Genomic DNA, 16,244 nt, shown 5'->3' with positions numbered 1-16,244 from the left:
AAATCTCACAGTAAAAACTTTGCTGTAGTTTGGCCAGCGGTTGCACTATAGTGAACTTGATTTGCTCTCTGGGACCGCCGGGAAGGCAACGTTTGTACCTTCAGATATGAAATGGTTCAAAATGGCAACAGTTCAGGGCAGCTGAATCGCGTGCACCTAGCGTCAACAGGCGGAGAAGAAAAACAAATATATATATAGAAGCACATGGCTTTTTCGTTGGGTTTTTTACATAAATGTTTGGCGATCAACTAGGAATGGTTTGCAGATCGACCGGTTGGTGGCCACTGCTCTAGAAAATCGAGTAAAGTTTAATCTTGTGCTTCTCTCTGTTGGATGAGAGATATTTATGCGCGGCAGTCTCGGGGCTACCTTTAGAGAGAACATTGCTCACATCTGTAATCGCTGCCAAATGTGTGAATATTTATGTAAATTTGATATTTTTGTAAATGCAAAAATGTATCTTAACAATTTAAATTTGTCATTATGGGGTATTGGGTGTAGATGGTTTTTGAATTCAGGCTGTAACAAAAAAATGTGGAATAAATCGAGGGGTATGAATACTTTCTGAAGGCACTGTATGATGGGGATATACCCGTGATAATCATCCTTTGCAGTACTATGTTTTACTGCTACAACCAAATAGTGGCAGACACATTCTGGATAAACCAATGGGTTTACAAAGTGTGATATTTATTTGCAATGTAATTGATGGCATGTAATAACTTTAAATTGTTGAGGACTCTTCATTAATCGCGTCGTTTTATTAGTGTCCACCAGAGGACACTACTTCCCTGGAAATAAAATGCTTGCAAAACTTATGAAAACTTTCGTACGTGTCTGCATTCAACTAGCGAGTCGAAATGTACGTGCACACGCATCAGCAACTCTCTGGGGCGATAGAAACTGGCCGGGGGAGTGTCACTGGCTAGAAGCACTTTCTTCCTGTTTCACTCCAACTAGCTAACTTCGATTTATTCCTTGTCATTTTGTGAGTGTCGGAGAACATTAGCTCCACAAAAGCCATCCTTAGCTCGCGAGCTACTTGCCAGCTGCTGCTAGCACGCGTTTCACGACCCCGGGCTTCGTGTCGAGGTAGCTATGTCGATCATTTCAACTCGATAAAGTTAGCAGGAGCTAGCTAGCTTCTAACGTTAGTTTACTAGCCAGCTAGTATGGGCAGATGGTCTGCGTTCACTAGTATCTGAACAGCTCAAATGTATTGGTAACTCAACGTAGTGAATTTACTTTTTGTGGTCTGTTAGTAGGCAAACAAGTGACTGACAACAGCAGATTAATGGGAACACGTATTATGAAAAAAAGCTAGCTACATTGATTTCGAGTCTTAACGTTACAGCTTTCTTTCCGGTCTTACTAAATATTTATTTGGGAGGATGATGGCGTGTCCATCTGTACGGGGACATCCCCCACAATTGTTTTGGTTCTGTGCCTCGTTCTGAGTGTGGTGGCTAACTACATACCGTATATATGGGTGGCTGTATCAGTTTGATTGTGGACCCTATGTCTTTGTTTTGGACTTTGCGACCCTGCAACTATTGCTGTCACAATGTAATGTAAGTTACAGAAGTTGAATTAATGTCCACTAAACCTAACTAACTAGGTATACGTAAAGCCTATTGTAGTGCAAACGGTGACAATTGAGACACACTTGCTGTGTGGGGTTTTGAGTAGTCTACTCTGGTTTCTCAGTTCCTTTACAGTACACGAGTCATTGGACGAGTGCGTCTTAAGTACATGGAGTTTCGTTAAGAGCTCCGACGCTCGGGCTGAACATTAACACGCATCGCTTGCGGAACGGTTTTGGAAGCATAAGGACTTCTTTCATATCAGCGAGAAACATTTTTTTTTTTAAGTTAAGTTGATACACGCCTTTTTATATTGTTATTGTTCCCACACGGCCATCTATCCATGTTATACATCGTGTGTTTACGGAAGACTGTGTTAATTATTAGAATGCCAGAAACTGTACTTTAGTCACCGAAAAATATTTTCTGTTTTAACTGCCAGTTAAAACAGTGTACAACAGTGGAGGCTGCTGAGGGGAGGACGGCTCATAATAATGTCTGGAATTGAATGGCATCAAACACATGGAAACCATGTTTGACGTATTTGATACCATTCCCCTATTTCTGCTCCAGCCATTACAACGAGCCCGTTCTCCCCAGTTAAGGTGCCACCAACCTCCTGTGGTGTACAGTGTCTATTTTGCATTTGTGAAATTATTTTGTGATGTGAAAGTAAAGGGCTTTATGTTAATAGAACCGTATCGCAATTGATAATCGAGTCACGTTTAGATGGAGTACTTGGCTGTTTTGGCTGCCAGAGCAAGTCATGCTCTTAAGGAGCTGTTATTTTCAGAGGTAATCTTGGGCTACCCTGACCTACGCCACTAAAGCCAGTCTACAGCCACTAAAGCCAGTCGGCATCAAATGGGTGTGAAGTGTCTCTTTTTTCTTCTTTTTTCATCCAACTTAACATTGATAGGGTAAGATAGCCTATATCAGGGCAGAATGTGCCTACTAGCCTGTAGGCTACTACTTTAGAATAAGGAGGGGGGACAGCTGTCTTTCACTTTGTATTATTATCAATCAGAAAATGTAACATTACATGGACATGGTCAGACTAATGTTAGTTTTACAAGTGATTCCTTCATTGTACAACTAGGCTTCCTTAACTCTGCACTGCATTCAGGCGTGAAACCTTTGCAGTTGGCCCCTGGATGCCTGAGGCACCAAGTCACTTTTCCCTCAGCTGTTCTCCACTTGATGCAGCCTGGTGGCAGGCATTTCCTTAGCAGCAGCTGTTGTGGATCTGCCTTGCTGTTTGGTAGGCACTGTTAGTTCTGTCTTGTTTTGGTCTCTATGGCAGTGTGTTTGTGTGTAGTCTAGCTATTCAGTTCCACAGTGGAACCAGAGAATAAAACAAGTGACTGAGAATTGGCCCTGCAGTAGTTGAAAACTGATCAATCCTATTGTCAATTCTTGAGAGATTGAGGGTGTAGCCTAAAGTTAGTTAGTAGACCTCACCTTACATGCTGTAAGGCCTGTATGTATTCATAAAGCGTCTCAGAGTAAGATTGCTGATCTAGGATCCTTTTGACCTTTTTGATCATAATGAATATTATAAACCGGATGGTTTGTGCCCTGAATGCATATTTGCTGAAAAGCTTTGGTATATGACAAATGTATTTTTACTGTTCTAATTACGTTGCTAACCAGTTTATAAGGCACCTCTGGGGTTTGTGGTATATGACCAGTATACCACGGCTAATGGCTGTATCCAGGCACGTGTAGTCATATACCACACTGCCTCAGGCCTTATTACTTACATATTGCTTGGACAGGGGGACTTGATCCCAGATCAGCACTCCTACTGAATGCCAAGGTAACCTGTCTAAATGACTATCACCTCGTAGCACTCACATCTGTAGCTGTGAAATGCTTTGAAAGCCAGGTCATGGCTCACATCAATGCCATTATCCCAGACCCCCTGGACCCACTCCAATTCACATACCGCCCCACCAGCCTGTGCTCCTGCAGCTCTGACTGAAAACAAGCTCTGAATTAATGATGGGAGCCTTACTTCTGGTAGCCAAAAGCCAGCTACCTGCTCTCCTTACTGACAAAAGTTTGAGGCCAACGCCATTCACTTCACATCTCTCATTTCAATTGCAATCCCAGTGTCATTGATTGAGCTGTATACGACATTGCACGTCCGAACATAATACCACCAATGTACTGTAACATCAGCACTTCAGTTGTTTTTGATATATCCTAGCCTACCTACTCAACCTCTCTTACAGCTCTTTCTCCACTGCATTACCCCAGCCCTTGCTCATGCCCTTCAAATAGCTCTAAAGTTTGCCCCACTCATACATACCCTGCCTCTTTAGTCACTCACTACTCACTCTGTTCATGATCTTGCCCATTCAACACATCCACAATCCTTACTCTTTTATTTTTCTCCCACAAACTCTTAACTCCGTGGTCTGTCTTCACTAACCCACTCTCAATATTAACACGTGTGTGTTCAGGTGGTGAGACCATCTAAGAGTTGGTGTGTTTCCAGGTGTGGAGCATGTGGACGTCCTGCTGTAACTGGTTCTGTCTGGACACTGCCACGGTGGAGGAGAGCAACAGCAGCATGCGTCACCAGGCCTATACTAACTCAGGTTACAGCAGCTACCCATCGCCCCCACTCCCGGAACACACATGCAAAGCCTGCGGAAGCCACTTCGTCACCCTTGCCAGAAAGGTAAAACACTCTCAGCCCACCCTTTCCCAAATCCGGCCTTTGAGATCTGTAGAACCGCAGGTTTTTCATCCATCCTCTCTAATCAGTGGTTAATTCAGACCTGGCCAATTAGAAATTGATCAACATTGATAAAATACTTATCCAGAGACAGGTGAACTCATGGATATCATTTTTATGTCTCTGTCCAGTATGAATGAAGTTAGAGGTAGTTTCGTGAGCCCATACTAACTAGTGTTAGTGCGATGACCGGAAGTCTACCGGAACGGCTAGCTTGCTGAGAAAAGAGAACCAGCAATACTGCAGACCTCAAGGCTTGACTCTTGACTATCCATGCTGCTCTTAGCTTTTTTTCTACACTCTACAATACCTCCATTATCTAGTGGAGGCATGAAAAGGGTAAAAACCAATGCAATGGTTATTTACTTTAATGTACCGGAACTAGCCTCAGGGCAAGATTTGAACAAGACGAGCATTTATGCTTCATGGTCTTCAATATCTAGACATTACGTTGTCAGTGTCCGGTTGCAGCTAGAGTTGGAGCAAAGCCTGGGACAAGTTTTAAAAGGAACTCTTTTGGTCCCTTAATTTACTGAATTATAACAACCAGGGAGGGAAAATATGCTAACAGACACATGATTGACAGTGATTGTGTGTCGGTCTCCTATCCCCCGCAGCATGTCTGCGTGGACTGCAAGAAGAACTACTGCGGCAGTTGTTCGGCCCAGCTTGAGCCCCGGCAACGCCTTTGCCACACTTGCCAGCGGTTTCACGGCACGCTTTTCGAGCGCACCGAGCTGATGAAGCTCAAGGTGAAGGACCTGCGCGACTACCTCCACCTGCACGAGGTCTCAACACAGATGTGCCGTGAGAAAGAGGAACTGGTGGAGCTGGTCCTGGGACAGCAGACACCATCATCCTCTGGCCCAATCATAAACCCTCTGACCCAAACACAGACCCCCACCGTGACCCAGCATGAGACAACTCCTCTTCCAGCCCCCACTACTACCACCACCACCACACCTTCCACAAACCCCGACCCCACCTCCACAGACAATGTCCCTTCACAGCCGCCACCCACTCAGGAGGGCAGTCAGGTGAGGCCCGAACCCAAGAGAACCTACTATACCACACACGACTAACCCCTTACCCTTGTTTGTCTGTCAACCATTAATTTACAATTTTGTCCATCGCCTCACCTTTTGTGTTATGTAGCATTAACAATAGCTTGAGAATAGATTACTAACCTTCTGTATGGCCCCTTCAGTTAGAGCATGGCTAACTCTAGCTTGCTAATTAAGTGTTTTTGGTGTGTGGTGGGTTTTTGCTCGTAGACACCGTCTGTGTTGTTGCCCTTGGGTCCTGAGGAGCCACTGGACACTGAGGGAGATACAGAGCTGCAGGGAGAGCAGGAGCTGCAGGTACTACAGCATGACCCTGCTATAGTAGTACTGATGGAAAAGGTACTACTATAGCAGTGATGGGAATCCTCTCCTTAGCCCTGGGCCTGTATTCATAAAGCATATCAGAGTAGGAGTGCTGATCTAGGATCAGCTCCCCCCTGATTCATTAGTCTAAAAGACAAAACAATTTATATGATTTTTAGATCAGTGCTTGATTTTATTTTAAAATACATCAAAATGTTACACCAGGCAACAGATACATATACCAACATTTCAGAGGATTATAAACACAGTCTAAATACTTGTTTCCATTGTGGTCCTCTATTGGTAGGCAAGGGCTGCAGTTAAAAAACAAGTGACATGGGCACTGCCATAGATTCATTCAATCATACAGTGGCCAAATATTTAAATGTGTACAAAATATAAAGGCTATCTCAACATTAACCATATCTTGCAGGAGTGTTTGAACCTACGACTGGCAGAAACAGTTTAAAAAAAAAAAAATCTGACGAGTTTGTTTCACTCTACCACTGCTGTATATAAAAATGTGTTCTGACCAGTAAAGTTCTTGACTCTATATGGCACAAAGTCTGTGGCACTGCCTCTGGTGGCGTAGGAATTAGTCCCTAACCACATAAAAATAGTTTTTCAGATATTGGGGGGACTGTACCCTACACAATTTTATGGGCCAACTTCAACTGAATGACCCTTTTATCAACTGATAGCCTCTGTAGTTCACAGAGCTGAGGATGTACAACATGAGCCCGAGGTCTAAGATTCAGAATGACCCTTGACATTTTATTCTGAGCTGTCTGTAGCTTGTTCTTGATAAACTTGGGGAACCACTCTACAGTACCAGGTAGTGCACACAACCAAAAATCAAAGTGAGGCTACACTAATGCTGCTAAAAGGGTTTTCATGGTCCCTTTGTCTAGAAAAGTATTTCAGTTCTTGGCTCATACTCTGAGACACTTCATGAATACAGGCCCTGATCTCATATGGGTCTCAGAACCTGCTTAGGTTGCTAGATATATTTTTGTTTTTACTATGTGTGCCCTATACAGAATGAGAACAAACATTCTGTGAAATAGAGGCCTGTGACATTTACCAGATTTGACCTCCATTGACGCAAGATGGGTTTCCTCCTCAAAGCTTTTAACTGTGATGGCTAGAACCTGCTTTGGCAGGAAGTTATTGAAGGCTAGCATTCTCAGAAAGGGTAAAGGTTGATATGACGGATTTACTACGACTTACTATGTTAAATATTAACTCAATTTAGGAAGTTGACCGTTGTATTATTTGTTAGCAAATCTGCACAACCTCTCTGGTTAATGGTGGAAACTGGAATTGAAACTGTTTGGATCATTGTAAATATTAGAAAGAGGAGTGTCCTATAGTGCCAGTCAAAAGTTTGGACACACCTACTAATTCCAGGGATTTTCTTTATTTGTACTATTTTATACATTGTAGAATAATAGTGAAGACATCAAAACTATGAATTAACACATGGAATCGTGTAGTAACCCAAAGAATTGTTGAACAAATCAAAATATATTTGAGATTCTTCAAAGTAGCCACCTTTAACAGCTTTGCACACTATTGGAATTCTCTCAACCATCTTCATGAACACATTCCAATTAACCGGTGTGCCCTGTTAATTTGTGGAATTTCTTTCCTTAAAACTTCTTATGGAGGTGATCCCTGCAGAGGGATAGCTCAGCGGAATTTTCAGAGCGCCACCTATAGTACTTTACTTAGTACTCGTTAAATCTCAAACTTTCATTAAAACACACATGCCAGGTACTGAATTAAAGCTACACTCGTTGTGAATCTAGCCACCAAGTCAGATTTGTAAAATGCTTTTCGGCGAAAGCATGAGAAGCTATTATCTGATAGCATGCACCCCCCAAAATACCAGCACGACACGTAAACAACAGATTTTGCGGTAGCCGGCGCTACCCAAAACGCAGAAATAAAATATAAAACATTCATTACCTTGGACGAGCTTCTTTGTTGGCACTCCTATATGTCCCATAAACATCACAATTGGGTCTTTTTCCCGATTAAATCCGTCATTGTATACCCAAAATGGCATTTGCTGAAGGCCAGTCTGATGCTGCAAAAAGTCAATTTACAAGATGCAACGTCACTTTTTAAAATTACAAAAGTCACCTATAAACTTTTACAAATCACTTCAAACGATGTTTCTAAACCAACTTTAGGTATTAATAAACGTTAATGATGTATCAAATTGATCACGGGGCGATCTGTATTCGATAGCAGCAAGTCTGGAAAACATCGGCCATTTTTTCAGTTTCACAACATCCTGTGGTGCGTCAGAAGAAGGGAGGGGTCTATTTGTGTTGCAACCAGGGATAAATTATTCTGATATTGATAGCAATGGTGACATCGTGTGGAAGCTGTAGGCGTTTACAGGGGGTTCGCATATATTTTCTCTCGTCTTAAACAATTGATTGAATGGCGGATGAATTTTTTGTTTTTGGTAAACAGTTTTACCAGGGATTTTTACACCTAAACACGTTCTGTTATAGCCACAGACCCGATTTAACCAGTTTCAGAAACTTCAGAGTGTTTTCTATCCACACATACGCATATACTATATTCCTGGCATGAGTAGCAGGACTTTGAAATGTTGCGCAATTTTTAACAAAAAGCTGCGAAAATTCGCATCATCCATATGTATTTGGGCCAGCCAGTTGTGTTGTGACAAGATAGGGCCAGTATACAGAAGATAGCCCTATTTTGTAAATGACTAAGTCCATATTATGGCAAGAACAGCTCAAATAAGCAAAGAGAAACGACAGTGCTTAGCATATGTGGGAACTCCTTCAAGACTGTTGGGAAAGTGTTGCTGGTTGAGAGAATGCCAAGAGTGTGCGAAGGTGTCACCGAGGCAAAGGGTGGCTGCTTTGAAGAGTCTCAAATATATAAAATATATTTTGATTTGTCTAACACTTTTTGGTTACTACATGATTTCATATGTGTTATTTAATAGTTTTGATGTATTCACCATTATTCTTGAATGAGTAGGTGTGTCCAAACTTTTAACTGGTATTGTATGTGTTTATTGTTCTTGGCTTCTGTGCCAGTCTGCCGTCTGTTCATTGTTAATCTATCATTCTCGCCTGTTATGTTGGTGATGGGTTAAGGGTTTTGAATGGGTGTCAGAAGGCCAGGGTTGGTTAGGTTTTTGTAAAATACGAGGTGGAAATAGACCAAGGATAATGGTTTCAAAACAATTTTATATTTTTAATTGATCATTTTAATTTAAAATAATTTTAAGAGGTTACCATATTTTTGTACATTTTTGCCAACATGCATTACAAATGTATTACACCACATGTTTTAATGTATTAAACTTTGGCACATGCCATTAGGCTATAGGAGGATTGAAAGTGTTAAGATACGGCTGTGATAGAGTAAGGGTTGGGGTCAAGATATGCTCTGCGTTTGCTGAAGGACAAGTGTAATTTCAGACTTTTGAGACAGCCTTTCAAATTATTTTTTCATCTTGACATGATATGGTGAGTTTAGATATATTTAGTTTACTCATACTGTAGGACTGTTTTAGACCCTCCAGTGCCATTGTGCTCAGACAGAGTCCCATTGTAGAGCAGTGTTTTGTTGTTTGATGGCTGGCTCTCCATGTCTGCATGGTGTGCCCCATTATTCACATGTCTGTCAGAAATGTAGGCCCTTGTAGCCAAGCAGTAATCTATTCTTATCCCCACTGATGGATTTCAGCTTTGGCATGTAATGTGGCGTGTTGCCATTTCCTGCACTGTGGCTGTGAATGCCCCATGTGACTGACACTGTTCCTCTTAATACAGTTTTGGTTGGGGTAGCTAAACAAGATAGTTGATGTTCGCAAATTGTCGACCTAGAAATAGATCTCAAAGAACCAAAATCCATCTTGTGGTGTAGGTTCTAGGCCCGTCTTCAGTGTCTAAGAGCAGTAGTACTGATCTAGGATCAGTTCCCCCATGTTAATAATAAGGTTCCAAAAAGGCTAAACTGATCCTAGATCAGCACTACTTTGAAATTCTTTATGAATATGGGCCCTGTTCACAGTTAGTGTATGGATGGATCCCTTTAATCAATCATTCTGACATTTAAACATGATGGCTGTTAATGTGATGTGATTGTTCACGATTTCTGTCTGACCTTAGAAAATCAGGAATAGCCTATCATTTGTCATTCCATTCTAATGAACCTGTAACCTTTTTCACTAGATTTTTATTTTATGCCAATCAAGCGTGCAACGTACTGAACATGGCTGTTAAAAAATGTCAGGAATCGGGCTGAATTGATACCTGACTCTTAAATGCACGAGTTGGTTATAGATCAATGCATGTCCGTTTTACAGGCCCTTAACACAATGTATCTGAACGTTCCACAACATTGTTCACTATTGAATGCAACTCTGATTTTGTTATGCTGTTGCTCAGTCCTCAGACACAGATGAGGTGCTGGCACCAGGCCGCAGGGCGTCGCTGTCAGACCTGGCCACTGCAGACGACATCGAGGCCCTCAGCGTCCGGCAGCTCAAGGAGATCCTAGCCCGTAACTTTGTCAACTACAAGGGCTGCTGCGAGAAGTGGGAGCTAATGGAGAGGGTCACCCGCCTCTACCATGACCAGAAGGACCTCCAGAATCTGGGTAAAGGAAGTTTTACCTGCAATGATTGTGATATATGGTTGTTTTCCTTACCGGCATCATAGTTGAACTGGGGTGTATTTACTAGGAATGAAACGGAATCTAACAGGACGTAACTGGGAGGGACATAGGACGAAGCTGTGCGGGACATTCTGAATTTGTCCAATAAGAACCTTGTTTTTGTTGAAAAAAAGATTGTTGCAAAGCAGTTTACTACGATGTGCACTAATAAATACACCCCGGATAGTAAGTTGTTCTGGATAAGAGTGTATGCTAAATTACTCAAATTTAGAGGACTGTAATATGAGACATCCTGTTTGAACTTCTATTACAGAAGCTCACTGTTTTCGCTTACTCACTTAGCTAGGTTACTGTAGGGCTAATATACAGTGCAAACCCCTTGACTTTTTCCATATTTTGTTACAGCCTTATTCTAAAATGTATTTTAGAATAAATAACAATAGTCACTCTGACAGAGCTCCAGAGTTATTCTGTGGAGATGGGAGAACCTTCCAGAAGGACATCCATCTCTGAAGCACTCCACCAATCAGGCTTTATGGTAGAGTGGCCAGACGGATGCCACTCCTCAGTAAAAGGCACATGACAGCCCGCTTGGAGTTTGCCAAAAGGTACCTAAAGGACTCTCAGACCATGAGAAACAAGATTCTCTGGTCTAATGAAACCAAGATTGCACACTTTGGCCTGAATGCCAAGCGTCACGTCTGGAGGAAATCTGGCACCATCCCTACAGTGAAGTGTGGTGGTGGCGGCAGCATCATGATGTGGGGATGTTTTTCAGCAGCATGGACTGGGAGATTAGTCAGGATCGAGGGAAAGATAAACGGATCAAAGTACAGAGATCCTTGATGAAGACCTGCTCCAGAGTTGGGGTGAAGGTTCACCTTTCAGCAGGGCAATGACCCTAAGAACACCTAAGAACAGCCAAGACAACACAGGAGTGGCTTCGGGACAAGTCTCTGAATGTCGTGAGTGGCCCAGCCAGAGTCTGGACTTGAACCCGATCTAACATCTCTGGAGAGACCTCAAAATAGCTGTGCAGCTACGCTCCCCATCCAACTTGACAGAGCTTGAGAGGATCTGCAGAGAAGAATGGGAGAAACTCCCCAAATACAGGTGTGCCAAGCTTGTAGCGTTATAACCAAGAAGACTCAAGGCTGTAATCGCTGCCAAAGGTGCTTCAACAAAATACTGAGTAAAGTGTCTGAATACGTGATGTGATATTCCCATGTAAATTTGCAAACTTTTCTAAAATCCTGTTTTTGCTTTGTCATTATGGGGTATTGTTTGTAAATTGACAATTATAATAATTTTAGAATAAGGCTGTAACATGACAAAGTGTGGAAAAAGTGAAGTGGTCTGAATACTTTCCAAATCCGCTGTATATAATTATTAGAACCTCCGATTCCCACTTCAACTGAGGCAGCAACACTGCAGGCTCCATGGCAACTTCCACCCCAATATGTTTGTAGTTTCACAAATTGTTGTGAAAATTCACAAATGATGGAAAGGCAGCTAATGATATGGCATGTGCATTTGTTTGTCTGATTTGAGGCTTGACACATGCAACATGAAATACCTCTCAAATGAAATGTTTTACTATTACTGAAGTTTATATCTTGTAAAACAGGGAATTTGTTAATTGAAAGTTTTTGGTTTTATTATTCCATTTTTGAAAATGAATTGCATCATTCAAGGAAGTGTTTAACATGCTTTTTTTCATTTTATTCTTCCCTGTATCCTCCAGTTTCAAGTACAAATGACGGCACAGGTGAGCCCCTCTTCCTCTATTATAACTCTCCGATTAATAAGTTGGTTGAGTGTTAACTTCTTATGGCTGCAGGGGCCTCAGTCTGTTGCTAAAATATGCATATTATTATTAATAGTATTGAATAGAAAACACTGTTTCTAAAGCTGTTTGAATGATGTCTGTGAGTATAACAGAACTCATATGGCAGGCAAAAACCTGAGACGAAATCCAAACAGGAAGTGAGAAATCTGAGGTTGGTCGATTTTTAACCCAGGCCCGATTGAATTCACAGTGAGATATGAAGTTGCACTTCCTAGGGCTTCCACTAGATGTCAACCGTCTTTAGAAACTTGAATGAGGCTGTGTTGTGGGACTGAATAAGAGCTGAATGAGTCAGGTTACTGGCAGAGAGCCATTTCCTGGTCACGCGCTTTCCACATGATATCGACCTGCTATCGATTGCTCCTCTAGACACAAAGGAATTCTCCGGTTGGAACTTTATTGAAGATTTATGATTAAAAACATCCTAATGATTGATTCTATACTTAGTTTGAAATGTTTCTTCGACCTGTAATATAACTTTTTGAAGTTTTTGTCCGAAGTAATGCTAGACCTGCATGAGCGTTTGGATATGTGTACCTAACGCGCTAACAAAAGTAGCTACTTGAACATAAATAACGGACATTATCGAACAAATCAAGCATTTATTGTGGAACTGCGATTCCTCGGAGTGCATTCTGATGAAGATCATCAAAGGTAAGGGAATATTTATAATGTGATTTCTGGGTTCTGTTGACTACAACATGGCTGCTAATTTTATTATTTTTCTGAGCGCCATCTCAGATTATTGCATGGTTTGCTTTTTCCGTAAAGTTTTTTTGAAATCTGACACATCGGTTGCATTAAGAAGAGGTACAGTGGGGCAAAAAAGTATTGTCAGCCACCAATTGTGCAAGTTCTGCCACTTAAAAAGATGAGAGGCCTGTAATTTTCATCATAGGTACACTTCAACTATGAGAGACAAAATGAGAAAAAAAAATCCAGAAAATCACATTGTAGGATTTTTATGAATTTATTTGCAAATTATGGTGGGAAATAAGTATTTGGTCACCTACAAACAAGCAAGATTTCTGGCTCTCACAGACCTGTAACTTCTTCTTGAAGAGGCTCCTCTGTCCTCCTCTGTCCGTGTTGCCCAGCAACAGCCCCAAAACATCACTGTTCTAGAGGAGATCAGCATGGAGGAATGGGCCAAAATACCAGCAACAGTGTGTGAAAACCTTGTGAAGACTTGCAGAAAACGTTTGACCTCTGTCATTGCCAACAAAGAGTATATAACAAAGTATTAAGAAACTTTTTTTTATTGACCAAATACTTATTTTCCACCATAATTTGCAAATAAATTCATTAAAAATCCTACAATGTGATTTTCTGGAATTTTTTTTCTAATTTTGTCTGTCATAGTTGAAGTGTACCTATGATGAAAATTACAGGCCTCATCTTTTTAAGTGGGAGAACTTGCAAAGTTGGTGGCTGACTAAATACTTTTTTGCCCCACTGTATATCTATAATTCCATGTGTATAACTTGTATTATCATCTACATTTATGATGAGTATTTCTGTTGAATCGATGTGGCTATGCAAAATCACTGAATGTTTTTGGAACTAGTGAACGTAACGCACCAATGTAAACTCAGATTTCTTTATATAAATATGAACTTTATCAAACAAAACGTACATGTATTGTGTAACATGAAGTCATATGAGTGTCATCTGATGAAGATCATCAAAGGTTAGTGATTAATTTTTTCTTTGTGCTTTTTGTGACTCCTCTCTTTGGCTGGAAAAATGGCTGTGTTTTTCTGTGGCTTGGTGGTGACCTAACATAATCGTTTGTGGTGCTTTTGCTGTAAAAGCCTATTTGAAATCGGACACTGTGGCGGAATTAACAACAAGATTACCCTTTTAAAACGGTAAAAGATACATGTATGTTTGAGGAATTAAATTTGAGATTTCTGTTGTTTTGAATTTGGCGCCCTGCACTTTCACTGGCTGTTGTCATATCATCCCGTTAACGAGATTGCAGCCCTAAGAAGTTTTAACAAGCTGTCTTTGGTCAACTGAGTACAAGCTAGTATTTAATGAAATGTGTTTCTGTGTAAGGGTGTTTTTTCCCTTGTTTCTTTCTCCCAGACCCCAGTGGTACCCCTGGCCAGGAAGAGAACCTGTGTAAGATCTGCATGGACTCTCCTATTGACTGTGTCCTGCTGGAGTGCGGCCACATGGTCACCTGCACCAAGTGTGGCAAGAGGATGAACGAGTGCCCCATCTGCAGGCAGTATGTGGTGCGCGCCGTTCACATCTTTAGAGCCTGAGACCTACTAAGCCTTGGGAATCCCCCCCCCCCCCCCCCCCCCCTCTTCCCCCCCCGACTTGATACATGTGGCCTTACCACCCATAGGGCGGCAGGGTAGCCTAGTGGTTAGAGCGTTGGACTAGTAACCGGAAGGTTGCAAACCCCTGAGCTGACAAGGTACAAATCTGTCGTTCTGCCCCTGAACAGGCAGTTAACCCACTCATTGAAAATAAGAATTTGTTCTTAACTGACTTGCCTAGTTAAATTAAAATAAAAATTATATAAAAAAAAATAGGCTAGACCAGGGGTATTCAACTCTTACCATATGAGTTCCGGAGGCTGTTGGTTTTCTGTTCTACCTGATACATATTTGCATCTACCTGGTGTCCAAGGTGTAAATCAGTCTGTGATTAGAGGGGAACAATGGAATGAAAGCATTGGAACTGGCTTTGAGGTCCAAAGTTGAGTTTGAGGGGACTAACCTCCTCTCCCTCCAGTTCTCCACTGATGGTCCTAGAGACCCAGAGTACTGGTTCCCCCTGCTGGAGGGATGACCAGGGGAGGTTATACCTTCAAGAAACCACACAAACCCAATGACTGGACATGGGCACTTCCTCCTTTTATTGACTGGACTCCTACAGCTCATATCTTAAAGCTGATGAGGATATTATGTCATATTATTAGAATAAGAGTGCCTAATAACATATATGTATTTTTCCTTTGGAGACCTACTACTAGTAAATACAGTAAGGGGTCATATATGACCCCTTACTGTATATGTATGTATATATGTATATGTATGTATGTAATGTATGTATGTATGAAGGAAGTGTGTGTGTGTGTGTGTGTGTATGTATATACATACATACACACACACACACACACACACACACACACACACACACACACAGTTCCTTCGGAAAGTATTCAGAACCCTAGACTTTTCCCAAATTTTGCTACGTTACAGCCTTATTCTAAAATGTATTCAGTTATTTTTTTCCCCCTCATCAATCTACACGCAATACCCCATAATGACCAAGCAAAAACGGTTTCTTTAAAAAAAAAAAAAAATGTTTGCTAATTTATTAAAAATATAAAACTGAAATATCACAAGTATTCAGACCCTTTCCTCAGTACTTTGTTGAAGCACCTTTTGGCAGCGAATACAGCCTCGAGTCTTCATGTGTATGAGTCTACAAGCAGATCCTCTCAAGCTCTGTCAAGTTGGATGGGGAGCGTTGCAGCACAGCTATTTTCAGGTCTCCAGAGATGTTCGATCGGGTTCATGTCTGGGCTCTGGCTGGGGGTACTCAAGGACATTCAGAGACTTGTCCCAAAGCCACTCCTGTGTTGTCTTGGCTGTGTGCTTAAGGTTGTTGTCATGTTGAAAGGTGACCCTTCTCCCCAGTCTGTGGTCCTGAGCACTCTGGAGCAGGTTTTCATCAAGGATCTCTCTCTATTTTGCACCGTTCATCTTTCCCTCGATCCTGACTGGTCTCCCAGTCCATGCTGCTGAAAAACATCCCCACATCATGATGCTGCCACCATGCTTCACCGTAGAGATGGTACCAGGTTTCCTCCAGACGTGACGCTTGGCATTCATGCCAAAGAGTTCAATCTTGGTTTCATTAGTCCAGAGAATCTTGTTTTGTCATGGTCTGAGAGTCCTTTGGTGCCTTTTGGCAAACTCCAAGCAGGCTGTCATGTGCCTTTTACTGAGGAGTGGCTTCTGTCTGGCCACTCTACCATAAAGGCCTGATTGGTGGAGTGC

The 16,244-nt window shown here is 41.7% G+C and overlaps 1 protein-coding gene across 10 annotated transcripts; it reads left to right on the top strand.

Annotated features, from left to right (window-relative positions):
* Window positions 1-845: 845 nt before the first annotated feature.
* On the top strand, window positions 846-15,367 carry LOC110507294 (E3 ubiquitin-protein ligase rififylin). Of its 10 annotated transcripts, XM_036964857.1 has the most exons (8): window positions 869-1,092; window positions 1,708-2,844; window positions 4,087-4,272; window positions 4,947-5,366; window positions 5,604-5,732; window positions 10,142-10,352; window positions 12,115-12,138; window positions 14,281-15,365. In XM_036964857.1, the coding sequence occupies exons 3-8, from the start codon at window positions 4,096-4,098 to the stop codon at window positions 14,490-14,492; spliced, it is 1,173 nt and encodes a 390-aa protein (XP_036820752.1). In that variant the 5' UTR covers window positions 869-1,092; window positions 1,708-2,844; window positions 4,087-4,095; the 3' UTR covers window positions 14,493-15,365. The 10 variants fall into 10 exon arrangements, with proteins under 10 accessions (XP_036820753.1, XP_036820752.1, XP_036820758.1 ...); XM_036964858.1 differs by lacking the exons at window positions 869-1,092; window positions 1,708-2,844 and adding an exon at window positions 846-862; XM_036964863.1 differs by lacking the exon at window positions 1,708-2,844 and having other exon boundaries at window positions 4,947-5,081; window positions 14,281-15,367.
* Window positions 15,368-16,244: the final 877 nt, after the last annotated feature.

Source organism: Oncorhynchus mykiss, chromosome 27 (genome assembly GCF_013265735.2).
Source record: "Oncorhynchus mykiss isolate Arlee chromosome 27, USDA_OmykA_1.1, whole genome shotgun sequence".
Lineage (NCBI taxonomy): Eukaryota > Metazoa > Chordata > Actinopteri > Salmoniformes > Salmonidae > Oncorhynchus > Oncorhynchus mykiss.
This window is presented reverse-complemented; position numbering and strand designations above follow the sequence as displayed.

Excerpts from the sequence above, each read along its gene's own strand:
- LOC110507294 (XM_036964858.1), top strand. The coding sequence starts at position 4,096 with ATGTGGACGTCCTGCTGTAACTGGTTCTGTCTGGACACTGCCACGGTG. Across the intron at positions 10,353-12,114 it reads GAAGGACCTCCAGAATCTGG|TTTCAAGTACAAATGACGGC; the intron begins GTAAAGGAAGTT and ends TGTATCCTCCAG. Across the intron at positions 12,139-14,280 it reads AAGTACAAATGACGGCACAG|GGTGTTTTTTCCCTTGTTTC; the intron begins GTGAGCCCCTCT and ends TTTCTGTGTAAG.